The 27,269-nt window shown below is 43.1% G+C and overlaps 1 protein-coding gene and 1 pseudogene across 1 annotated transcript in view; both read right to left on the bottom strand.

Annotated features, from left to right (window-relative positions):
• The window catches only part of PPP2R5A (protein phosphatase 2 regulatory subunit B'alpha), a 68,434-nt gene extending 61,218 nt beyond the window's left edge, over window positions 1–7,216 (bottom strand). Inside the window, exon 1 of the mRNA XM_055419044.2 lies at window positions 6,276–7,216. Coding sequence (XP_055275019.1) covers window positions 6,276–6,459 — 184 coding nt within the window. The 5' untranslated portion in view covers window positions 6,460–7,216. The remainder of the gene's footprint in view (window positions 1–6,275) is intronic.
• LOC129551845 (U6 spliceosomal RNA) lies at window positions 134–234 on the bottom strand (annotated as a pseudogene).
• Window positions 7,217–27,269: the final 20,053 nt, after the last annotated feature.

The following is a 27,269-nucleotide window of genomic DNA, read 5'->3' as shown; positions in this document are numbered from 1 at the left end:
ACAGCCTCAGGTCATTGCTGCCCCACCTTCAGTAAAAGACTATGGTCAAGATTTAGAGGATAAATGTGAAAATCCTCTGACGAAAAAATTTCTTTCTCTCTTTCCCGCCCCTAAAATGCTCTGCTTATTCTGCAAAATTCTGAAATGCTTCACAAATATGTGTCATCCTTGTGCAGAAGCCATGCTTATCTTCTATAGTTCCAATTTTAGTATATGTGCTGCCAAGGCAACCACAAGAAAAACATCACTTGATGCTAAATAAATATAAGGCGTTACCAAAAACACAGTTATGATCAACAATATCTCATTTGTTCAACACCTAATAGTCAATTTATACAGTAGTTACATTAGTTCTAAATCTTCAAGAGGTGGAACAATGCTATGAACATACAGCAAATAGTTTTACATTCCAAATTAGTTGGGATTATGTTACCCTGAATGATGGGATTAAAACTAGGCAAACTGCTTTCTCACTTCTGCTTGACAGCTCAGCCACAGCTCCAAAAATCACAGAAAAAAACAAACTTGATCACCTTGTATCAAAGGATAACAGGGGAGTTTAAATTACACTAACTACAACAAAATACAACAGATCACACCTAAAACTCAAGAATCCAACAGCATTCTCTCTCTTTAGGAAAGCAGCTGATTAGCCATAGGGGGCAGCAAAGTTAAGAGCCTGAAAAGTAAATAGCAGCAGGTGAGGTGAGGGCAGGAAATGTTAATATGCTGGGTAATGAGCCATGAATATCTGGAGAAAAGGACAAAGTCTCAATTAATAAATTAAATCAATAGATAATGTCAAACCAGTGATTCTCATCCCTGACTGCACATTAGAATCATTCTGGGAGCTTTCAAAAATACAAATGCCTGAAACCTACCTTAGACCAATTTATTTAGAATCACTTGAGGGTAAGACCCAGGCACTGATGTTTTTTAAAGCTCTCTAACAGCACAGCCAGGGTTGACAACCCTGCTAAACACATATAAATAAAAATAAGCTAGTCTCCATCCCCGGCTTTTTACAATTAAAAAAAAGTTGAAATTCAAAGAATATTCAAAAATCTATTATTTCCCAAATGTATTATTTTTGTTGATAAACCTGTCTTTTTCATCCAAAGTATTTATCTCACTAAAGACTAACTCATCTTTAAGACTGTAACAAGGGAAAATACTATTCTTACAAGTAAAAATGATTAACTGAAGTTCAGAAGGGTTAAACAACCAGCCCAAAGTGATCCTCATCAACAATGCAGGAAGACAATTTCAATCTATTTACAGGACGGTACTCTGTCCCAATGATCACACTATTTTACTTAAACACATTTAACTGGAGTCTTACTTTACAGGCACTTCCTAAAAGGATCCAAAGTTCAATTAAGAATCAGAGGAGGTAATAAAACTGGGGGAAAAAGAAATCTGATCCTAAACAGGAATTCTGAAAATGTTAAATTAAGACTTAAATGGAAAAGTTTTTCCTTCATGTGAAGGCCAACGATGACACTGTATTAATTTCTCTAGAGGTATATCCTAAAAGTTTTTAAAAATTAAAAAATAAGTTGACTAGGAGAAATATGGCATTATTAATACTTTCAGAAGATAGTTGTAAAATGACTAAAATGTTATATATTCCTTTGTAAACAAACACTTTTAACATATTCAGATGAACTTCAACTCTCCTTTAATGCTATCCCAATTACTAAAATGGGTTTTGGGGTTAGATGAATGAAATTAACTTTGGGGAAAAAAAAATCTATAAACCTTAAAAGTTGAGTGAATAGTGTTCCTCACCAGCACAAAAAAAGTCATTAGTTAGGAAATTTCAAATCATGTCAGTGTACCAGACACCCTGAAAGACTGCATCAGTTCAGTCGCTCAGTCGTGTCCGACTCTTTGAGACCACATATATCAAGAAAAACAAAAAAAAGTGTTCCCTAAAGATAAGGGAACACTTCAAATGAACACCACTATTACAAGCCTCAATACCTCCAGGAGGACCCACTTCTAAGAATATAACAAGCAACAAACTGAGGAAATTTGGGAAATTCTTTACCTCATCTGAAGGGGACTTTAATCTCAATGCCAGTTTCATTCTGTTCTTTGCCATTTACAGTCTGTCTCCTATGAGAGATGCACACCTATATAACTCTACTGGTTAATTCAATTTCTTTACCTGACAAAAAAAAACTTCTAACTATAGCATTCAACATTTTAAAAGTCATTCTACCCTATTTCCATATCCACACTTATGCTGATGTATGACTTCACCTCAGTGCAAATAGATCATATCTGAGATCTAATTGTAAATAATTAATACTTTACACTAGCAAAGTTTTACTATTTATGTGAACCCTTCATTTAAAAAATACTTTTAATTTGGATTTTCAAATATCAAAGAGAATGGCAACTAATATTCTTTGCCTATTTTTAGGCACCAATTACATTATTTCACATAAGCTCCACAATCCTAGGGAGACAGAAAGCTTTATCCCCATTTTACAGATCAGGAAAGCAACTCAGAAAGATTAAACTTTTACCTTTGACCCAGGGATGACCCCAATGACCCAACTCGATTATCATCCTGCTCAAATGTTCATAAAGCAGGTTAACAGCAAAAATACTGAAATCATTTAACCTGGGTATAAGTGTCAACTGCCATCCAGAGAAATAATCACAGGCCTGAAACTAAGCTCTTTACGTCTCAACGTCACATCTGGGAATTATATTGGTCTTGCACAGAGTTGATGGGATGGCACAATGATATGTAAATTTACATATCATAATTTTTACAATGATATGTAAAAATACAGGGTAGTGGATTCTCACACAACATTACCTCAGTAGCTGTGAAAAAGAAACAGATACCCGGGATTGGATATTACACAACTTTCTGGACTGTTTCACTTATTATGATCGATATTGTTTTTATAATTTAAAAATGTAAAGAAAAGTATAAAATAATTTATAAATGCTGTTATATAACTGTATGACATCTATTATTCTACCAAACCAATTCTTTCAGAGACACAAAACAGGTTAAACAGACAGAAAAACTTCCCATTAACAGGTTTTTTTTTTTTTTTTAATTTCCTAACTGTTGGTTACTAGAGGAAAAGTTTAAGGTAGAAAAATTAAGTACAATACTAATGTAACTATAAATACAGAGAAATGATTGATAGACTGTCCCTACTTTTATTTTCTCATACTTAGTTCTCAGAGGAACTTACAGAACTAACATAACAAATTTCAAGTGTTTTGGGAAAAAAATTGTTTTTAAGCTATACAAGGCAGATTGAGGGCCTACATAACAGTTTCTCATTTTTAAAAACTCCTTTTAACAAGGCTTGTTTTTAAAATACTTTCTCCAATAAAATAAAATTCCCTCTGAACATTTTTACCGTTAAAATTCTGCAACCCACTTACTAAGTTATTTTGCACAAATAAACTTCTTCAGGTGAAAAAGTGGGATCATTTTGTTAATCTTTACCCACAGTATGCTTTGAGGAGAATAGCTGGCATCTTTCCAGCTCAGATCCATGTGGACAAAGTGTAACATAAGCAGGCTGGTATAAACACTGAGAAGATCTTGGATGCCCACAGATATCTGAATCACTCCACTGTAAGATGGCATTTCAGAGCAGGAAGAAAAATTCTCTTTCATACACATATTACAGGGTTTTCCACTGGTTTTTGTTAAGGCCACAAATGGAAAAAACTACTACTGACAGAAAAAGCACACAACATGTGGTAGCAAGGACACTGCCAAAGTACTAAGTGAAGCAACTGAATTTTTAAAAAACCACTTTTCAAGCATTTTGGCATCTGGAGTAAAAGTCATTTTTCCTATTAGTGGGTAATCTTAAGTAAGAATCTTATTCCTCAATTAAATTTACATAAATTTATCCTGAATACATAAATTTCCTTATAAAGAGTACTATATTTTCATGTGAAACACACAGATTAAATATAAAATTTTGATTTTTTTTCTACTAGTGAGCAAAATACTATAAATAAAACATTTAATGGCACCTTCAACCTGTTGAACTATACACCACATAACTTAGATGACTACTGACTGTATATTTTTGCTAGGCTTTTAAAAGCAAAATATATTAAAGTTGCATCTCCTGCCTTGAAGTAACTATCAATATACACTTAATATTCAATTATCTTTATTAGCTACAAATAAATATTATATATAAAAGGACAATATAAGATGAACTTATATGCAAAGCAGAAATAGACACACAGATGTAGAGAACAAACATATGGACACCAAGCAGGGAAGTGGGTGGTGGGTTGAACTGGGAGATCGGGAATGACATATATACACTACTATGTATAAAATAAATAGATAATGAGAACCCGCAGGGAATTCTACTCAGTGCTTTGTGGTGATCTAAATGGGCAGGAAATCTAAAAAACAGACGATATATGTAGAACTGATTCACTGCTGTACAGTAGAAACTAACACAATATTGTAAAGCAACCATAATAAAAATTAATAAAAAATGAAAAAGACAATATAAAGAGCCACAATATCTTACTGAAAAGCAAAGACAAGACATATGAAAGAAAAACACTAACACTAAGACCAAACCTTCAAACTGCAAAAATAATTTGCCAATTTAATGGGGAAAAACCCCAATAATGTAAAAATAACTACGACGTTTTAGTTAAGTTTAAACTTCATGAATAGCAGTTCAATGTCCTAACAAATAAGATAATATTGTTTTATAGCTATGACATCACTCAAGAATTAAAGTCTTGGCAACATCTACCATCGTGGTCTACTGTAGGCTATGATATGTACGTCTGAACAATTTTTGTGTACTGAAGAGCAAATGATAAACACAGTATACCACAGGCTACTCATCTTAAATAAAACTTTCTTTCAAAAGTCAGTTTGATTCTGGCGGTGGGATACTTAGAAGCACCCCAAGAAGCACGGTAGTGTAGGATGGGGCTCCAAAGTTACTGCAGGTCAACTGTGATTTGATCTGGGGTTTTCTTTAGACTCCTGGCCAAACTAAGACTGGATTCCTAGACCTAAAGACAAATCAGAACCAGGCTGGCCTTGAACCGGATGCTGGAGCTCTTTGAAATTGATCGAAAAACCTCCTGAACATTATCTATCTGGTACAGAAACTTTCATTTCCTGGTCTTGCAAAACAGATGATCTAGATTTCTATCAGGTTTCTTTTGTAGAAAAAAAGAATTCAAATGTTTAGGACCATTATCATCTTGTTCCATGACAATGTCTATCTCATAAAAAGCAAAGACCTGACAATTATAAAATTAAAAGGCAGTAATCCACAGAAAATAAACTAGAACGTCAGGAACCAATTTCTTTTTTGTTTTAATCCTCTAAACCTAATGGGAAAAGTAAGTGAGCCAGAAGGAGTGCCAAGTTCTCCTGTAAGGCATTAGGCACGGACACCAATTTGAATTACTGTACAAACCTATAGAGTCCCTGGAATCACTGCTTGGCGAACTAAGTTCCCAATTCATTGCAAAGCACCACGACCTACTCCTTAATACTTTTCCAACTCTACCGTGTGTATCTTCTCAGACAATATTTTAAATCTTTCCATTCTTTGGGCTAAAGAGTAACATTTAAATCTAATGACCCAGTAAGTAAGACACGACCCTGGTCAGATTTTTAGGCTTTTTCTTTATAAATCAATCTAAAGGCAGGTAACTCTTAACCGGTGTACGCATTAGGATTCCTGGTCCTAAGATTCTTTGGAAAGATAAGAGGGAAGTTAGAGGGAATGTGCGCAAAGACGCTTTATAATTGGAAAAGCAAAAGATTAGCTTCGAGAGGCCGAAAAGAGGAGGCAGGTCTCAGAAAAGTGAAGGTCGGAACGTAAGACAGGTTGTTACAATAAGATGGGGAAGGACAAGACTCGAAGAAGAAGGCTGAAAAAAAAAAAAAAGTCTACCCCTCCGGACTCAGGAGGAGAGTTGCAATCTCAAGGGCAGGAACCCGAGCGCGCAGGTGGGGAGGGAGGGGTGCTGGCCTCCTCCAAGAGGAAAGAGTTAAAGTGAACCCAGATAAGTGAACGGGAAGAAAAAGCAAGACTCTCTTACATCAAACCTGTCTGAAACATAAAGAGGGTGGGAGGACGCCAAGGAAGCTTGGGGAACGCGAGGCCCAGGTGGGCAGAAGGAACCCCCCCAGAAAGCAAAGGCTCCGAGAAAGCAAAGGCTCCGGCGGCGCCGAGGAGAAGCCGCGCGTTCCTCCCCGGGCGGCGCCCTCGGAGGTTACCTACCTTTGAGTTGGGGCAAGGGGTGCAGCTCCGGCTGGCTGCACTGGCTGCGGAACTGCGACGAGCCCTGCGAGCGCTTCTGCCTCTGCGCCTTGCGCACCGATTTCCGGGTGAAGCCGTCCACTTTCTCGGCGGCCGAGATGGCGGCGCTGGCAGCCCCCGGCGGCGGCGGCGACGACGACGACATCTCCGCGGCCCTGGCGCTTGGCAGCTCCGGCTGCGGCTTGCACGGAACGGGCAGCGGCAGGAGGAGGCGGAGGAGGCGGGGGCGAGGCGCCGAGGAGCTCGCGCCCCTCCGCCCCGCGCCCCCCGGCCGCACCGCCCTCCCGCTCCCGGGCGCCCGCCGAGCTCTCTCCTCGCCGCCCGCCGACGCCTCACGGCCACATCTCAGGGCCGGAGGTTCCCGGTCGCCGCAGCTCGGCGAGCGCCCCGGGGCTGGCGGGGGCGGTGTGTGAAGAAGTTGTTGACTCCCGAGTTCCGAGGGCGGGCGGACGCGAGCCCGAAGTTCAGACAACTGAGGCGACGGCGCGAGGGTGCGGACGTCGAACGCGCCCCTCGCCCCTGGCGGCCCGGGTCCCCGGGCTGCCGGCCCGCCAGCACCTCAGTGGCCGCTGCCAGGGCGGCCCGCCCTGCCGCGAGCCTCCTCCCGGGGCGCTGCCATCGCGGGGCCCCTCCGAGCCGCTGTCTCCACCGCCGGCGCTCTTCCCTGTCAGCGCCGACCCCTCATCTCCCGGGGCGGTGACCCGCCGCCCCGGCCCTGGGCGCGCGCGCACACGCACACACACACTCACACACACACACACACACTCGCTCGCTCCTCGAAGCGCCCAGCGGTCCAGACCCCCTCCCCCACGCGCCCTTCCGCCGCCCACAGAGAACCCCTGGCGAGCGGCCGCTACAACTTGAGAAGGAGCTGGGAGAGGTGAGGGGCGGGCGGCGGCAGGGGGAGTGCGAGAGCGTGTGCGCGCGCGCGTTGGGGGCGCGCGGCCCGGGGGCGGGGCCTCACGGGGGATGGGGAGGGAGGAGATTGACTGACAACTTCCGCGGGGTCCGGCCAGCCTCTCGGAAGCTCAGGAAGGAGTTGCGGGGTGGGGCGTGGGAAAGCATGCCAGCTCCCTCAGCCAATCGCAGGGTGAAGCGGCCCAAACGGGCTGAGGCAAGGTCTTCTCAAACCGGGAGGTTGGGCGGAGGGACGGGGCGTGGTTACGTGACGGACCTCAGCCACAGCCAATCGTAAGTGAAGACGACTTAGCGGAGTGCCCCTCTCACGTCACAACCGCGTAACTCTTGAAGCCTCGAGGGGAGGTGCAGCTCCAGCAGCGACCGCGTATGGGCACGCCTGCGCGACAGCTAAAGGCTATGAGTGCGTGGACAGCCTATGAGGAGACCGAGAAACTAGAGGGGGGAGTTTAGAGAGCAAAAGAGAAGGCCCGTACCCTTCCCTCCCCTCTCTGCTGGCCAATAAGGAGCTGAAGCGACTGGTGGGGAGCTTGAAGGCTGGAGCGCGGAGGCGTGCCAAGTGTTACGTCACTGGAAAGGGGTGGAGCAACAAGTCGTGTGATTGATGGCTAAAGTCGCCCCGCGGAGGAAGGCGAGGAAATGAGCTTGTCCAATGGGAGCGAGATGCTGGACTCTTGGGCGGGCTTTGGAGCCTCTCTGGCCCTAAGCCGCGCACTTGGAAGTTACCGGATAAATTTACAGCTCTTTGAAGGTTCTGGCAACGCGGTTCCTGAGAGCTGTTTTAGCGCGAGTTAAGACTGTGGTGCCTACTACTTCAAAGCCTTTCCCAAATCCACATCCTCCAAGAAGAGGTTTCTCATTCCCAATTTAACATCCTACTAATTTTCCCTCTTCTTCAGCCGGAGACCTTGAAGTGCGTCAACAGGACGAGTTGAATTCCCTGATCAGAAGTTTGTAGATTTGAGGACTGGCCGTTTACTCTTACTAGGATCTCTTACAGGTTCCATCCAGATTTTAAACTTCTTAAAGACTGGAAATGCTGGTCATCTTAGTTTATTGTCCGGTGCTTTCTGTATGATGATGCCTAATAAAAATAAGTGAACTGCACAGCTTGTCTTGTCTTTGGCTTCAGTTCAGTTCAGTCGCTCAGTCGTGTCCGACTCTTTGCGACCACATGAATCACAGCACGCCAGGCCTCCCTGTCCATCACCAACTCCCGGAGTTCACTCAAACTCATGTGCACAGAGTCGGTGATGCCATCCAGCCATCTCATTCTCTGTCGTCCCCTTCTCCTCCCGCCCCCAATCCCTCCCAGCATCAGAGTCTTTTCCAGTGAGTCAACTCGTCGCATGAGGTGGCCAAAGTATTGGAGTTTCAGCTTTAGCATCAGTCTTTCAATGAACACCCAGGATTGATCTCCTCTAGAATGGACTGGTTGGATCTCTCTCTCTCTCTCTCTTTCAGTCGCTCACTCGTGTCCGACTCTTAGCGACCCCATGAACCACAGCACGCCAGGCCTCCCTGTCCATCACCAACTCCCGGAGTTCACTCAAACTCATGTCCATCGAGTAGGTGATGCCATCCAGCCACCTCATTCTCTGTCTTCCCCGTCTCCTCCTACCCCCAATCGCTCCCAGCATCAGAGTCTTTTCCAGTGAGTCAACTCGTCGCATGAGGTGGCCAAAGTATTGGAGCTTCAGCTTCAGCATAAGTCCTTCCAATGAACACCCAGGATTGATCTCCTCTAGAATGGACTGGTTGGATCTCCTGGTTGGATCTAGTGGACCCCAATCTCCATTTCTCTTCCAGGATCCCCAGATCTTTTCCTTTCGACATGCTAAAAATAGCTGCCATATATTTAAGCAACACTACCTGATGTACAGGTAAAGAAGGTGGTAGGAAGTTGAATTCTAGATCTAGAATCAAATGCTACCTTAAAATATTTCCCTCCTTATATTCACCGAATGGTGAAATTGTACACAAGCGTCCTAGTCAAGGAGGTTCAGACTTCAGCAGTGTCTTAGACATCTTTCTCTTTCTCATCCAATCAAGCTCCAGACTGTTTAATCTACCTTAACAAACATTCAAACCAAGCTTTCCTTACAATTTGCTTAACCGATCCCCAAATATAGTTCAGGGCTGTCAAACTCACTGCCAGATAAGTCTTTTTAAATGCCACATTTATTTTATTGGCACATGTGAAGAACCATCCAGTACCTATGGAATAAAGTCCCAATTCCAGGTTCTCCTCATTCTAACTCGTGGATGTCTTTCCAGGCATAAATTGTGCCATCAGTTCAGTTCAGTTCAGTCGTTCAGTCATGTCCGACTCTTTGAGACCCCATATATCACAGCACACCAGGCCTCCCTGTCCATCACCAACTCCTGGAGTTCACTCAAACTCATGTCCATTGAGTTGGTGATGCCATCCAGCCATCTCATTCTCTGTCGTCCCCTTCTCTTCCCGCCCCCAATCCTTCCCAGCATCAGAGTCGTTTCCAGTGAGTCAACTCGTCGCATGAGGTGGCCAAAGTATTGCAGTTTCAGCTTTAGCATCAGTCCTTCCAATGAACTCTACACAAATTCTTTTTTCAATTTAGACACATCATTCCACATACTGATATCCTGGAAGCAGCTTCCTTGACCATCACTAGCTCTAACATCTTGAAATAATCCACTTTCCGCCATCTTTTTGAGGCCCATCTTTTCTTCAAATCTTAGCTTAACCCCTATCTTTCCTGAAGCCTTTCATGATAATCTGGCTCAAAGTGATGCCTTTCTTCTTTGCGTTCCTAAAGCATTTATTGGGGCTTGCCTGATGACTCCGATGGTAAAGAACAGCCTGCGATGTGGGAGACCTGGGTTTGATCCCTGGGTTAGGAAGATCCCCTGGAGGAGAGCATGGCCACCCACTCCAGTAGTCATGCTTGGAGAATCCCCATGGACAGAGGAGCCTGGCAGTCTACAGTCCATGGGGTCGTGAAGAGTCGACACGACTGAGCGACTGAGCACAAAGCATTTACTCACCAAGTCTGTCCTCATATAAGGTCAGAGGGTGCAGGTGCTATGCTCTTTCTTCCCCGGATGTCTGTAATCATCGAAAGAGTGAGGGACCTCCTGGTAGTCCAGTGGTAAACAATCTGCCTGCCAGTGCAGCGGACATAGGTTTGATCCCTGGTCCAGGAAGATCCTACATACCACAGAGCAACTAAGCCTGGACACCACTATAACTGAGCCCACAAGCCTAGAGCCTGTGCTCTGCCACAGGAGAAGCCACCTCAGTGAGAAGCCCAAGCACTGCAACTGGAGAGTAGCCCCCACTTTCTGCAGCTGGCAAAAGCCTGCGTGCAGCAATGAAGACCCAGCACAGCCAAAAAGAAATTAATAAATGAAATTAATAAAAAAGAGGGTAAGGACTCAGTTACTTTATACCTTTGTATCTCTTACTGAACAAAGTATAAACATGCAGTATGTACCAATGTAATTTTTAATTCTCAAGAACAGGGTTTCTAAAAGTATAGTCATTGGATTACCTTCATAAGAATCCTCTGGAGTGCTTATTTAAAATGCAGATTCCTGGGCCTGACACACAGAATTCTCCCAAACACACAGAATCAGAACCAATGGGAAAAGCACTAAAATATCTTTTTATTTTTTTTGGCCGTATGGCATAGCATGTGGGATCTTAGTTCCCCAAGCAGAGACTGAACCTGTGCGCCCTGCATTGGAAGGAGTCTTAACCACTGGACTGCCAAGGAAGTCCCCTGAGAAATATATTTTTAATAAGTTTCCTAGGTCATTCTTATGCACATGAATGTTTGAAACTCTATTCACCTGGATGTTATTTAAACATCTAGTCACCTGGATGTTATTTAAAATAGATCACAAATCTCCAGAATTTGTAATAAAGAGAATTTGCATAGGCTACAAAGGGGAAATAAATAGCAGAAAGCACACCAACAAAGGTAAAATTCATACTGGAATATGACAGATAATAAATATGGAAAACAGAGACTGAATAGAACAGATAGAAAATAGATAGTGGAAACAAATTCTTGGGAGGCTTGGAACCAGCAAAACTGTCTGGGTTTTCTGAAACAGCCTCTTGGAGAAGAATTTTGAGAAAAATTTTAAAGAAAGTGTGAGTCAAATCCGAAGAGGAGAGCAAGATGGCATTCTAGATTCAAGTTACCAAACATTTTGGGTGAAAAGGACTACAGCCAAAGACTCACGAGGCCTGACTTTATTAATTATAGCATGGTCCCATCAAGTCACTTACCCTCACAGAGGCTTGGTTTCCACATTTGTATATGAGGAAAAAAAAAAATGTAACCAGCCTTCTTGACAATATTGGCATGAGTTTTAAATATGATACATAAAGCAAACACTTGGAAAAGTGAATATCATGCACTTGATAATTTTATGAACGTCCATAAAATTATCATGTGCATGATATTAATAATTTCTTTTCCATGCACTGTCTTAAGTAAATAAGGTGTCTGAGTCATAAACAGCTTTGGTCACTAAGACTCATCTAACAGAAAACCACAGTCTCATCTAACAGAAAACCACAGTCTCAGTGCTGAACTGTTTGTGCCCTTGACAAGAAAGTGTGTCAGTGATGACTCCATGCTGTTGAGCTCCTGTATTTTTCCATATGTGAAGACCCATATGTAAGTCAGAGGCCAAGACTTCATCACTGGCAAGTTCTTTGCTTTATTTTATCCTCACATGACTTGATTTCCTTACTGATTTCATTCTTTTATTCACAATGACTAGCTTGCTGGGGAAAATAAGCAAGGAGATCCAACCAGTCCATCCTAAAGGAAGTCAGTCCTGAATATTCATTGGAAGGACTGATGCTGAAGCTGAAGCTCCAATACTTTGGTCACCTGATGCGAAGAACTGACTCACTGGAAAAGACCTTGATGATGGAAAAGATTGAAGGCAGGAGGAGAAGCGGACGACAGAGGATGAGATGGTTGGATGGCATCCCCGACACTATGGACATGAGTTTGAGCAAGCTCTGGGAGTTGGTGATGGACAGGGAAGCCTGGTGTGCTGCAGTCCATGGGGTTGCACAGAGTCGGACACGACTGAGCGACTGAACTGAGTGAGATGACAATGCCTACGATAGCAAAATCATGGTCTTTTAATGGTTTAAAGTGTGCATCGGAGGAAAAAACATTTCAGCAACTCTGATGGCTAAGCATATTATTTATGCTTTAAATTTCAAGAATACTAGAAGAAATTTTTTTAAAGAGTGCATCAGAGACAGTATTATGTTCAAATCACTGTGAAATTCTCTAAAGCATGTCCAAGCAAAGTTTTGGCTGCCAACATTTCCCTTTCCTTAAGAACCATGATTCCCAAACGGTACCCCTATAGAACACCAAACAAATATGCTTTATCTGAAAATCAAATAGTAGTGATCTTTTCCCAATTTACAGAAAAATAAATTAAGATTTTTTCCTTTGTATCTTTCTTAGAATTTTGATTCTTACAACTGTGCTACTGTACTTGAATCTAAATCAAGATAGTATCATAAGACATTATTTTTTAATATGTCATTCCTTCTTATTTAAGTACATTTAAATTATGTAAAATTCCCTTCCTGGAGGCAATCGATGCTATCAGATTTTTTTATGTGCTTCTAGAGATAGAATCAGTTTACTCTCTTAAGATTTAATAAATTAACATTTTTAGAGGCTCCACCGAAAGCTACATGATTTATAGGTACGTCATCACTGAAGATGGAGTAGGAAATGGCAAACTACTCCAATATTCTTGCCAGGAAAATTTCATGGACAGCGGAGCCTGGTGGGCTACAGTTCATGGACTTGCAGAGTTGGACACGACTAAGTAACTGAGCACGCATCACCGAAGAAGTTTGAAAACCACTGCTCTATACTTCAGTGACGCGTCCAGAGTTCTTCCAGATTTATTCGTATCTATGCATTCATTATTTTATTAGTTCACTCATGTTACAGATATTATATATGCATGCTGTGAATCAACAAAATATGAAATTTGAAGGGACCTTAAATGCTAATCAGGTCAAGTTGTTACCTGACCCCAGGCAGACCAAGAAGGTCCTCCTCTCAGACCTCAAACTGATCCAAACTGGAGAGTCCTTTTTTTTTTTTCAGGACTTACAGGAGACTTTTGTTTCTGTATACAATGAGATCTTCTGACTAATAACTTACTCTCCAAGTGGTCAAAGATCTTTGGCACTTGGTTTTCATAAACTAAATTCAGCACTTTTAAGACTTTTTCTAAGAACTCTGATTCTGTGTTGTCTTTCTGAGCCACTGTTCAAATGCAAGTGCACATTGAGACAATTGGAATTTCGGCTATTTTCAGGAAGGATCCTTTGTCAACAGGGCAAGATCGGTAGCCATGGTTTTCAGCTGATGCCATTTTTGCTTTCAATTATAAATCGCTTTCAGTTAAGCTTGTCATTATTAAATAAGTTTGTTCTGGGCTATTGTACAGGCTTTTGTGTTGGTCAACCAAGAACTCAGACAAGGTCAGTGGCTGTAGAGATGGTTAGATTGGGGAATTATCTTAGCGGAGGATTACATAGGACTTGCAGAAGGAGTGAATGTGAGCTGTTGGTACAGCAGAGGTATTACTAATTCCCCCAAAATATTTGCTGGTACACTTACACTTTATGATTATCTCTGAATCCTTTTCCCATAGCTCTGAGGTCTTTTGCCCCATCTAAGTGGGCTAAGTTGAAAATATTGGATAACCCCTGATGTGGGCAATGCTTTACCTGTATACTAGATGAGGAACTAGAATAGTTTGAAGGAGCTCAGCTCATGCCATATCCTTTCGTTCTTGCAGAGTGGGGTTTAAAAGACTGATATTGGTGAACTCTCCACTCTTTAAATCAACCCCGCAAGTATTTTTCAAGTGCCATCCATGTGCCAGGTAATATGCCAGACACTAGGAATGAAAAGATAAATGAAGCATGGACCTTTCAATTTAGTGAGGAGGGATAGCACAAACAAATGATCAAAGAGTATGTCCTGAGTGTTCCTTACAGCACTGTGTAAACACAGTGCAAAGAAGAGCACATTTGGTTTGCATAGGGGGTCAGAGAAAATGTAACAGAGTGATGTTTGAAGTGATTCTTGAAACAAAACAAAAATTGTATATGGATAAGGACAAAAGCAACAGAGACTACTTGCCATTCAAGAAACTAATTTACCCACCTTTCTTCATTACTAAAAAGATTGGCAGGGAGTTCCCTTGTGGCTTAGTTGTTAGGATTCTGGTTTTCACTGCCACGGGCCTGGGTTCAATTCCTGGTCAGGGAACTGAGAAAAAAGACTTCAATATCTCAGTCAATGAATTTACTTATTTCATACAACATGTTACCAAAAAAATTCCATTTCAGCAGAAGAACATATTATACCACACCTTGAGTCAGAATTTGACCTGGAGGTGAATGGGCAAAAAGAAAAAAAATAGCAGATTAAATTCAAAACAGGACTGCTCTCTGGCTGTATTTTGCAGCACAGTAATTATAAGAATACTGTTGTCATTCTTGCTCAGTCCTGTCTGACTCTTTGTGACCCCATGGACTGTAGCCCTCCAGGCCCCTCTGTCCATGGAGTTTTCCAGGCAAGAATACTGGAGTGGGTAGCAATATCCTTCTCCAGGGGATCTTCCTGACCCAGGGATGAAACTCATGTCTCCATCTCCAGCATCTCCTGCATTGGCAGGTGGATTATTTTTTTACCACTGCACTACCTGGGAAGCCCATAAAAACACTATATGGCTCCTTACTGTTCTACTCATATGCAGATTTTATACAAGCCTGTAACTGACCTTCCTTCATCTGCCTGGAGGAAGCATATAGTAAGTTTTGAAGCAGTGCCTGTCTTAAAATACCTAGTGGCTGCATGCCAGCAATGTGTTCTCTCTTACTGGCTTGCTACTTTGGCTCAAACTTCCAAAAAATAGTCTGAAAATCTAAGAAATTAACCTTATATTCTCAGTATCAGGTGATGTCTATGTTTGAAGAAGCAGTACTAGTAATATTACAGGATTTTCAGGAATTATTGACCTGTAAATTCTCCAGTGTTTCCAGATCCTAAGATTTGACTTCTGTGCCAAAGGACACAGTTGTTTTTTAATTTTAAACTGTGTGTGTCTCTGGGTAGGTATATATAATCACCTTCATAAATTTAACACCTACCATATATCAAGCATTATTCATACAATGAATCTGGCAGAAAGAGATCAAACAAGATTATTAAGGTCTCTCTCATCTGTGTGAAACTCATCTCTACTGTCCTAGGATTCTCCTATTCTCCTTGTTTCCAGTGACTCCTGTCATGTCCAGGAACAATTTTTTTACACTCTGGCATCTCTGGGGTTCTCTATTCTTCTCTTGTAGAAATTAGTGAAGCCTGGAGAAGGGAATGGCAAACTCACTCCAGTATTCTTGTCTAGAGAATCCCATAGATAGAGGAGCCTGGTGGGCTACAGTCCGTGGGGGTCACACAAAGTCAGACAACACCGAGTCTTCCTTGTGGTTGTAAGACGATCTAAAGAATTTCAAGCTTCAAAACTTGTACACAGTGACACCCAAAAGTTAAAAAAAAAGAAAGAAATCAGTGGAAATTCAAGTTCTGTTTATTCAGTCTCTATAGAGACATTCACAAAGCAATTTAATTGACTGGATTGAAATCTCACTGCTATAAGATGCCTAGCACTGTAAAAACTTTGTAAAGGTGGCGCTCTGAAGCACTGTCACCTGGAGGGAAAATGAGCTTATCAGGAGACATAATGGTGTCCAGTGTTTCCTATTCATTCACTCAAAAAATATCCATTAATCTATAAGAATCGATGCTTTTGAACTGTGGTGTTGGAGAAGACTCTTGAGAGTCCCTTATACTGCAAGGAGATCCAACCAGTCCATTCTAGAGGAGATCAATCCTGGATGTTCATTGGAGGGACTGATGCTAAAGCTGAAACTCCAATACTTTGGCCACCTCATGAGACGAGCTGACTCACTGGAAAAGACTCTGATGCTGGGAAAGGTTGGGGGCGGGAGGAGAAGGGGACGACGGAGAATGAGATGGCTGGATGGCATCACCGACTCTGTGGACATGAATTTGAGTGTACTCCGGGAGTTGGTGATGGACAGGGAGGCCTGGCGTGCTGTGATTCATGGGGTCGCGGAGAGTCGGACACGACTGAGCGACTGAACTGAACTGAACTGAATCTATAAGGTCCCTGGTTTATTCCAGGTCCTCAGAGGGGAGCCTTGAGTGACACAAGACTGACTTCATGGAGTTCACCATCAGTGGGGAGAGCTCACATCAGTTACAATTATGAGGACTTTCCTGGTGGTCCAGTGGCTGATTCCAAGTTCCCATTGCAGGGAGCCGGCGTTCGATCTATGGTCAAGGAGCTAGATCCCACATGCCCCACAAAGATGGAAAGTCCTGCATGCTACAACTAAGACTCAGCACAGCCAAATAAATAAATAAACACTTTTAAAAAAATTCAACTAAGATAACAAAGCAGGGAATATGAACTGAAGGAAATATGGTATAATTGCACACACAGATGGGCAAACCAGGAGGGCTGGTCATCCTGTGGACCAAACAAGCACCGTCACCGATATACGAGGCCTGTTATGAACACAGCCTATGGGTAAATATTGTGGTTCCAACCCTAAGGGAGCACCAACTTGAGGGGAAGAGATGAGGCATAAGCCCAGGAAGAGATATTAACAACTTCTCTCTCAGGACAGTGTTTGATGAGAGCCAAGACAAGGTCCAAGGGAGTTCCCAGGTGGCGCTGGTGCTGAGGTGGAAGAGATGGGATCTTAGCTGGAACCAGAGGAGTGGGCATGATTAACTGAGCAGAAATGGTGAAGGGGAGTGCCATTTAACTGCTTATTACACGCCTCTCCAATGCAGAGGGCCCAGTTTATTAGGCCCCAATCCCCCCGCCCTCAGGCTCACTACCTGAAATTAGTGTCCACCAGGGAGGACTTTTTGTGGCCCCACGGACTATAGCCTGCCAAACTCCTCTATCCATGGGATTCTCTAGACAAGAATACTGGAGTGGGTTTGCCTCTGGTGGTTTGTGGGGTTTTTTGCTTTTGCGATTTCATTTTACTTACCCTCCCAGACACTCTGAGGGAAAAACCTATTGTTGTTGTTGCTTTCTTTCCTATCCCCAGAACCTAGGGCACCAACTAGCCAATAATAATCATTGAGTGTTTGTTGAATGACTGAATGAATGTAGCTTTTCCCACTTTCTCTCCCGCTACTCCTCCAGAAATCACCTTCTTGAGTCCAGACCTCTACATGCATAGGCAGTGTAATAATTGCTGTGTCAGAGAAAGCAGAGAAGTAGAATGCACAATCTATGAGGGTAGGGAGCAGGACAGCCTTTCTGGAGGAAGAGGTCGTAGAATTGAGAACTGAAGCACATAAGGTGTTTTAAGAGCGCTGGGTGGGGAAAGTGGAAGCCAACGAGATTAGGTGGAAGTGAGGACAGGTGTCACCAGGATAAGGACTTGGCTGAGCGTATCAGCCCCCTGCGGAGATTTTTTAAGCTCTACAGTATTGTGAAAAGATTCCGAAATGACAAGCCAGACTCCCCCCCGCCCGGCTCCATTCCCCCTTCCTTGATGACCACAGGTTTAAACTAAAAATGGCCCTGAGAACAGAAAGACATTACAAGGAAATATCAGAGAGACTGGATGGATGTGAGGGGGGCAACTCAAAGGGAAGAATTACAAATGGTGCCAAGAATTTGAATAGGTGGACCATGTGAACTGGAGGCCTTTAACCAAAAGTTCAAAAGCTAAGCCAGTTTTCTCTTGTGGCAAGGGAACGAAAGGAGTGTCAGAGGAAGGAAGGAAAGGGGACACAAAGATGGATCTGAGGTTAGGCACGTCGAGTTAACAGAGTTTCTTAAGGTCATTGAGGTGGAGAGCTGGATCTTTATTTTTAAAAAGAGGCGATGACATGTTAGATATTAACAGAGGGAAAGATGAAGGCTAGACTGGGCTGACCGCCTGGAGTAGGCCGCAGCAAAGAGGGAAATCACACAAACAACACAAACCTCTCTTTCTTCTTTAAGGAAAAAAAAAGAATGACAGAAACAAATGGGCAAAAGATGTGCAGCCTGCGCGTGCCTCGGGGATCTCCAGGGCTAAACATGAAGCAGGGCTGCAGTAGGAGAAGCAGGGCTCAGTCGCTGTGGCAGGGAGTCAGGGATGAAGAGAAAAGCGGCCCTTGCCGCTCACAAACAGGGCTCAGCGGGGACTTCCCTGGTGGTCCAGGGGTTAAGACTCTGCACTTCCAAAGCAGGGGGGTGGCAGCTAACTCCCTGGTTGGGGTCACTGTATTTTAAAAATGGTGAAATTGAGCTGATCAGTTCAGGTCAGTCACTCAGTCGTGTCTGATTCTTTGCAACCCCATGAACTGCAGCACGCCAGGCTTCCCTGTCCATAGCCAACTTCCAGAGTTTACTCAAACTCATGCCCATTGAATAGGTGATGCTATCCAACCATCCCATCCTCTGTCGTCCCCTTCTCCTCCTGCTGATACTTGGGCATTTATGAAAGGGGAAACCCAGACACGGAGAGAATTCTCTGCAGTGTGCATTAGATCCAGCCAGCAGACAGACTGCCAACCTTCAGGTAGCAGAGTAAGGATCCCCAGAGCGAGCTAGATAAAGGAAGAAAGAGAGGCTTGAGCACCACTTTAGAGAATGTCCACCCACAGGAAAAGTGACACTGAAGTAGCACCAGCAGAGTAAATGCCAGAACAGATGGGTTGCAAAAATAAAAACAAAGGAAATGCATTGACTTAGATTCCTGGGGAGAAAGGAAGTAATAGCCTGTCAGTGACATCAAGGAGGAAAGTTAGAAGACAGTTTGACGTGTACAGAAAAATATTTTTATTGACTTAAGCAAGAGCTATTTTAGTAGTGCAAAAAGAAATCACGATGAAAAAACTTGCACTTCCAGACATGAAAATTAACAGAAGCTGGATTAACCCTCTCACAGGACACAAGAAATGTGGGCAAAAATGCTTGAAATAACTGTTTTCAATGCACAATACATAGTGCAGGACTGTGATTCCTGGGAGGAGAGAAACAAAGGAAGTACGGATCTGTACAATATGCCTACCTTTCTGCCTGGAGGCACTTTCCAGATCACAAGAAGAGGGATCCAAGCAGACAAAACAGTCTTGCTAAAACGAGGGCAAAAAGATCAGAGTTTGGGCAGGATGAGGTGGCTGTATTTTTTGAGGCAGAATGGCAGAGAACAGGGAGGTATACGGAGAAAGAAATCCTGAGTCCCCCTGAATCTTAAGCTGAATGCTAAACTTATAAGGTCCAACTAACTCTATGGGACTCAGGAAAGAGAACTCAGATAGCTAAAAGTTAACCGAGCGCCTTAGCAGAGCTGGGAAACACTCAAGTTCCACCAGGCAGAGTGGAGAGACCTTGTTGAACTCCTGTGGCTTTTAGAAAAGACTCTACAGCAGGGATCCCCAACAGGAACCAGTACTATCAAGAAAGTATAAGAATTTATATTGAAATGGAAAATTTTCACAATAATAATATTAACAATAATTTATTTTCATTTTTCAAACATGAATTAATGTACAGATTTTCATTGTAACCAAGAGCATTATGTAAGTCAGCTGCAAAAACTAAAATAAAAATATGAATATTTTATATGAATATGAATATCGATGAATTCATGGTTGCTTTTAAATTTGTGCAATACTTCTTTGAATTGAATGTTAATAATACTGGATTTACAGACAAGTTAGTGAATTACTTAACTTAGAATTGAAACTGATTTCAGTTTGCTTCAAAGTCAGGTCATTTCTTCTAAAATAAAAAAACCAAGTTTAACAATACAGATGCCCACATTGAAAGAGTGATGTTTAGAACTCAACTCAGTCATTGGAAAACTTTTCAGTATGCTTGAAATAATTTGAAAAAACTCTACTTTTAAAACTATAAATTGTATGAAATAGAAGATAAATATTTCTGATGAAAATTTAACATTTGCATTGAAAGGTGGTCTAAGTTTAAAAATACATACTGGACTTAGAATAAAAATGTGACATCCAAAACTTTGACCTCCTGATGTGAAGAACTGACTCAATGGAAAAGTCGCTGATGCTGGGAAAGATTAAAGGCAGGAAAAGGGGACAACAGAGGATGAGATGGTTGGATGGCATCACTGACTCAAAGAACATGAGTTTGAGTAAGCTCTGGGAGACAGTGGAGGACAGGGAAGCCTGGCATGCTGCAGTGCATGGGGTCGCAAAGAGTTGGACACAACTGAGTGACTGAACTGAACTGAACTGAATATATAAAAATATAAATAATATAAAATATAATAATTACATATTGAAATGATAATATTTTGAAGATATTTGGTATAAAATATGTTATTAAAATTAATTTTACCTTTTTAACTTTTTATTTATTTAAAAAAATTTTTTTGCCTGTACCACATGGCTTCCAGGAAGTTTCCTGGCCAGGGTTTGAACCCGTGCCCCCTTGAGTGGAAGGATGGAATTTTAGCCACTGGACCACCAGAGAATTCCCTCTTTTTATTTTCCCCCATAGCTCAGTTGGTAAAGAATCTGCCTGTAATGCAGGAGGCCCTGGTTCGATTCCTGGGTTGGGACGATCCTCTGGAAAAAGGATAGGCTACCCACTCCAGGATTCTTGGGCTTCCCTTATGGTTCAGCTGGTAAAGAATCTGCCTGCAATGTGGGAGACCTGGGTTTGATCCCTGGATTGGGAAGATCCCCTGGAGAAGGGAAAGGTTACCCACTCCAGTATTCTGGCCTGGAGAATTCCATGGACTGTATAGTCAGTGGGGTCCCAAAGACTCAGACATGACTGAGCAACTTTCATTTTCACCAGAATATTTAAACTTACATATGTGGCTCACATCTGTAACTTGCACTCTATTTCTATTTGCAACTCTACTATAGGGTAGAGACTTCAGAGACTAAGATTTAGGCTTCAAATAGCCCAAATTCAAGTCTAGAATCTGATACTTCTTAATTGTATATCTTGGGCAAGTTGCTAAACATCTCCATGCTTCAATTTTTCCCATCTAAAACATGGGGAATAACAATAGTTCTTACTTCACTATAAGAGCTGTTATAAGAATTCTTAAGTAGTATCTAACACATTGACATTACTATGTGTAATATTAACTATGTGTCCTTGAGAAATTTCTTAACCGTTAATTTACTCATTTGTAAAATAGTGATAACAACATGTTTCTCACAAGTTTAGTTGTTGAATTCAATGAGAGAAGGGATGCAGAACTGTTTGATAGGAGGCAGGTGCCCACCACAATCTTGCGGAGTCTCCCATGTATTAGCTGGTGTTCAGAAGTTTCTGTAATCTGGCTCAGCTCCTGACTCTTTGTTTTTGGAGTTTAGCTGGTTTACAATGTGGCATTAGTTTCAGCTGCACAGCAAAGTGAACTGGTTACATATACAACACACACACATATCCACTCTTTCAGATTCTTTTTTTTAACACATACATAGATTCTTTTTTTAAAAAATTCCTTTCCATTATGGTTTATCCTAAGGAGATTTGATATGGTTCCCCCTCTATACAGCAGGACGTTGTTTCAGTTCACTGCTCTTAAATTCAATAGTGTAGGGATGGTAGGGGGGGAAGTACTTCTCTGACAGTCCAGTGGTTAGAACTTGGCTCTTTCACTGCCCAGGTTTGAACCCCGGTCAGGGAACTGAGATCCCACAAGCTGCATGGTGAGGTACCCCCAGATAGTGTGTGTGTATGTGTGAAAGCAGTTGCAAACCATAAGGTCCTCTTGAGTTGTTAAACATTATTTTTATTATTCTCTACCATGTAATTCCTCCTGCGAGTATTTGTTTTCTAAGCTTGGCTTTATTTTGAACCTCCCCAGTTCCAGCCTCTCACCGTCTGGTCTGAAGGTTTGCTTTTCTGTGGAGCCTTCAGTATGGACTCCAGCCCCAACAAGATCCCTCTGTCTCTCCTAAATTCCTGAAACACCTCCTACCCGCTGTGTGTGTTGCTGTCCCTAGGTCATATCCAACTCCTTGGTGACCCCATGGACTGTAACCCACCAGGCTTCGCTGTTCATGGGATTTTCCAGGCAAGAATACTGGAGTGGGTTGCCATTTCCTTGACATTTAGCCATGTATTACTTCGTACTGTTTTAAAGTAATCATGTAGGGTAAATGTTTTATAAATTGTGAATTTTCCAACAGCACATGATAATTGCTCAAAAAATATTTGGTCCACAAGTAGGGAGCATTTGAAAACATGCGAGGGAAGGTCTTTCTGAGTCTGGACTCAGGAGGATCAAGTGTCCTCTACAAAGAACAAAGAGCGTCACTGGAGAGAGGAAGTTTAGCAAAAGTTTCAGATAAGCGTGAGCAGGCAGACCAGAGCTGACGTGGGACGTGAGAGGGGCAGAGGTGGTAGCGAAGGCCAGAGCAGAGGTCAGGAAGCAACGTGGATGCCCACCCTGCGGGACATTCCTAGAACTCGAGGCAGAGCTCCTTCTTTCCCAAGTCCCTCCAACAGCTATTTTTAGCCGCGTCCAATTTTAGAAAGTGACACAAGGTCTCATTCCGATCAGTACTTTTGCTGATCTCAGACAGCTTATTCCCAGAAATTCCTTCCTCTTGCCCTGGGAGCCTTCCCTACCCTCAGGTATTTAAGAGGTTTGGAAAGCCTCCTCTCCACCAGAGGCTTTGGGGACCAACTGAAAGTGCATGAGGTCAGGTGCCAATCCGCCTGCTCACTCCATCAGGATAAGACCACTTACTGCCTGGATTCTGCAGGATCCAACAGCGCCCGCTCCACGACAGGAGCCCCTGAACGCCCCTCCGTCGCCACTGAGCGAACCAACGTCGCTTTAAGGACACTCATGGTGGCATGGTTGATTCTTGTTTGGGCTGCAGTGGAGGAAACACAGCCAGTGTGCAGAGAAAGAAGCTGTTGTTCAACTGTGACTCATTGGCTTAGCTCTCAACACGAGGGTCAAGTTTGTTTTGCATTTTTGTGGCTTTCAGGTGATGGTGAATTGGCAAGGAGAAAGGGAGGCAACATGGCAGGAACAAGAGAGACAGGATGCAGGCTTTATCACTAGTTTCGGTGTGAGTTTGGGTCGCAACTCATGTGGGTTTGAGGAGGTGCCTTCCTTCCTCAAAATTCTATTATTCTGTATAATGATATAATGCTATGAAATCTGCAAAGTATAATGAAGATGTTTTCTAAAAGGCTGACTGCTACATTGAGACAGAGAGGTAAATCAACTTACAAAGGAGGTACAAAGGAATACATAGCAAGGGCAGGGGAAGGCCAGGGTTTAACCCCTGGAATATCTTCCCAGTTAAATGTACATCAACAGCTTTAAAAACATTCTGCTACTCTAGAGTTAGACTGTGTCATTAGGCACAGTACACCGATGACAGTCATTCCCAGAAGGGGTTGACCCTCCCCAGCGAAAAGGGTCCCTAATCACTGGACTTTGAGAAGTAGGACATCTCAAGTCTGGGGCTTTGGCCCCAGGCTCAAAGACATGGACCAACAGAGGCCAGCGTGCGTGGAGAGGGACCCAGCTGTCTCAGTCCCTCGCTCTCTTTTCGCCAAGCCAGGTACAACCAGTCTCTTTCTCTCTCTTTCTTTCTTTGTCCCCAGCCCCCAAGCCAAAATCTGATTACATAATTAAGTACTTAGTAAGTATTCTCTGATGCTGATTTTTAATGAACTTGGTCGGTACAGCTTCCTGTTTTGAAAGAAACCAGCCCATTTAAAAAGCTAGTTCGTGCCCCCAATACCCACTGCGTCTTAGAAATCAAATGGGCATTTTAAACCATTTTAGAGGGAAAATAATTATATGTAAATAGGTTAAAGTTCTTACAAACGAGAAGGTAGCTATTGAAAAGAGAAACTTGGGTAGCAGAGTATGATTGTGATACCGATACTAGTATCTGCCCATCTGTTTATCTATTCTTCTATCTACCCTATCTATTCTCAGATTGTTCTGAACTAATATCAAAGATATCATGGACATGTGTTCATGTTTGTGTTCATGTCTCCTAGAGCCTGCCTTTACCCTGGGATTTTGGGGCAGAGGTAAGAGATATCGGCTAGACTTTGCAAGGCATCTTCCTACCAAACTAATTCTCAGTATGCTGGGTACTTTCAAAGGGTACCTTGGAATGAAATCTAGAAACTCACATGGAGGCCTCTGAACTTGACCCCAGGCCTGCTGATGTTTCTTAGCGGAGTAGAATCTAGACATCTCACATTCTTGGTGTGGGCACTGAATAGTACAGGGCGAATAAAGAAAACAGAAATGTTAGGGGAGGGGAGTAAAGACACTGGGGGAGATGATGGGCGTTCAGGAGAGGCGCCGTGGTTATTCTCCATAAAACTATTCTCTTCTCACTGTAGACCCATGACTACCAACTGCTGCAGGATTAAATCTAACACCATTACTGCCCTCCTTAAGGTCTCTAATCCCAAGATGCTTGCCATTGCAACCTTGGTTTGACATTTAGTCCTGCCTGTCTCTTCTTCCTTAAAACTCCCTGCCACACCTAAATACTTCCAATTCCCCATGTGCTCTCTCCTTTCAGTAGCATTGCCCATGTTGAACTCTGAGAATGCATTTTCCTACCTGGACCTCGGGTGCCACCGTCCCTGACACCCCGACCCGAGCTTGGTCTCCCTCCTGGGTTGTCTCTGAGCTCCTGATAGCGTGTCTCTATCATCGTCTGAGCGACCTCACTTTCACTTTTCACTTTCACGCATTGGAGAAGGAAATGGCAACCCACTCCAGTGTTCTTGCCTGGAGAATCCCAGGGACGGGGGAGCCTGGTGGGCTGCCGTCTATGGGGTCACACAGAGTCGGACTCGACTGAAGCGACGCAGCAGCAGCAGCATCGTCTCTGTTACCATGTACTGTGATCATCTCTTTGCTTTAATGTCTCCCTAAGCTTCCGTCTATGGGGTCACACAGAGTCGGACACGACTGAAGTGACTTAGCAGCAGCAGCAGCAGCAACTAGACTTAGGTCTTGGAAGGTAAGACCATCTTTTAACCGTAATCATATTTCTGCTGTCTTGCACAATGCTAGGCACTTTACTAAAGCTCAATAAACGTTGATGAATTAATCAGTTAGGTTATAGATTGGGGGTAAAACCATCCCAACCATCTGGCACTGGCATGGTGCCAGAGAAAACAGCTGGTTTCATCTCGATTGTTCTCCTGGGCATAAGCCTTGAGCTCCACAAGCCCTCTCTGACCTGGGCCTCGTGTCCACATACAGGGACATATTATTCTCATCTAGGCTTAAACTGTTCAGCTCCAAGCTTCATGCTTTCCCTCTTTTGGACATCTATTCCCTTTCTAAACCCACTGGGTTCTTTTCCCTTCGTGTCTCTGCCCCCTCATCACGGTATGTACTGTACTTTTGGGTGCATGTCTCCATGCCTATTTTCACCTGCGAGTGTGTTCCCTGCCACCTCCACTCAGGTCGAAGTTCTGCACATGGCCCTGGCTCTCCGCCAGGCCCTCTGCAGTGCTGTGTATACAGAGAAGCTCGCCTCCCTCATTGGCCTTGAGCCTGTTTTGGACAATTCGCGGTCCCCACAGTCTTCAGCCACAGTTGCAGGAAGCCGACTTGTATGGTTTTCTCTGGAGGTGTTCATTTCTGCTGTACACCTAGCCCTAGACCAGATCTGTGCTGAGCTACTGAACACTAGATTCTTCACTGCTGTCTTAGGGTGTCAGGAGGTTGTATGTCATGACCTCAATGAGCTCAGAACAATTAAACAAAATTTGATACCTCACTTGTGTTAGAACACCTCTACAATTTCTCAGTATGCTTTTAAGGAAAAAGGAGTAAATTTAGGAGCTTGGCCTTTCCTAATCCCAGGGACTAGGATTCAGTGAGATGCGAGGTCTCTATTGCAAACAGATAACTATCTTTTATAAAGTTGTAACTTTTGACAATTGATCTCTGGTTTCATAGTTTATTGTTTACTTTTTAAAAATAGAGAATCATATTAAGCCACTTTCATTGCCATCCAGGGGTCTACACTTGAGAAATGCTGGCCTAAGTTAGGAGTACTGTCTGTGACCGCAGATTAGATGGATGTGAACAGGACCATGAAGGAATCAGATTTGTGACCTTGGCCCTATTACCACTTGCCCAAGTAAGATGTGGTCCGAGAGGCCTGGCAAAGTGGGAGCTTGGTGACTGCAAGCTTGAGAAAGAGCAGGGTTCCCTGCAGATGACCAGTTATAGGTCCCTGCGGATTCTGGGGCTAAGTATAACCCCAGACATCTGGTGACCAGCTTCATTTTCCTAAGAGCTTCTTGTTTGAAATGGTCTTCCCTACTTCAGTGGGTGGGAGAAAGTTGAGCTAAATGCCTTTTAAGCAGCATAACGTGATGGTTAAGAGCAGGGGATCAGGAATTAAGCGTATCTGAGTCTGGATCCGTGCATGGCCACTTGGCTGCTGTCTGGTCTTGGGCAGGTTGCTTAACCTCTCTGACCCTTATCTCCTTATGTTTTAAAAGGGGGATGGTATTAGAGTTAGCAGATGATCCAGTAATCCCACTTCTGAGCATATGTCCACAAAAGACAAAAACTCTCATTCAAAAAGATATTGGGTTGGCCAAAATGTCTGTTTGGGTTTTTCCATAAGATGTTACAGAAAAACTCGAACAAATCTTTGGTGAATCCAATACATGCACCTCTGTGTCCATAACAGAACTGTTTACCAAAGTCAAGACATAGAAAAGACCTAAGTGTCCATCAATGGATGAATGGATACAAAGGGGACAGTGACAACACCTACTTTATGTGTTTCCTGGAAGATTAAATGAGAAGTCTTATAAGGCGCTTGGCATGTAATCAGGTGTAGCTTCTCTTCATATAAGAATATTAGGAGTAGTAATAATAGGAAGTCATATTTAAAATGATTCCAGCAAGAC

The sequence above is a fragment of the Moschus berezovskii genome, chromosome 17, assembly GCF_049115385.1.
Source record: "Moschus berezovskii isolate FMDL1 chromosome 17, NW_MosBer_1.0, whole genome shotgun sequence".
Lineage (NCBI taxonomy): Eukaryota > Metazoa > Chordata > Mammalia > Artiodactyla > Moschidae > Moschus > Moschus berezovskii.
This window is presented reverse-complemented; position numbering and strand designations above follow the sequence as displayed.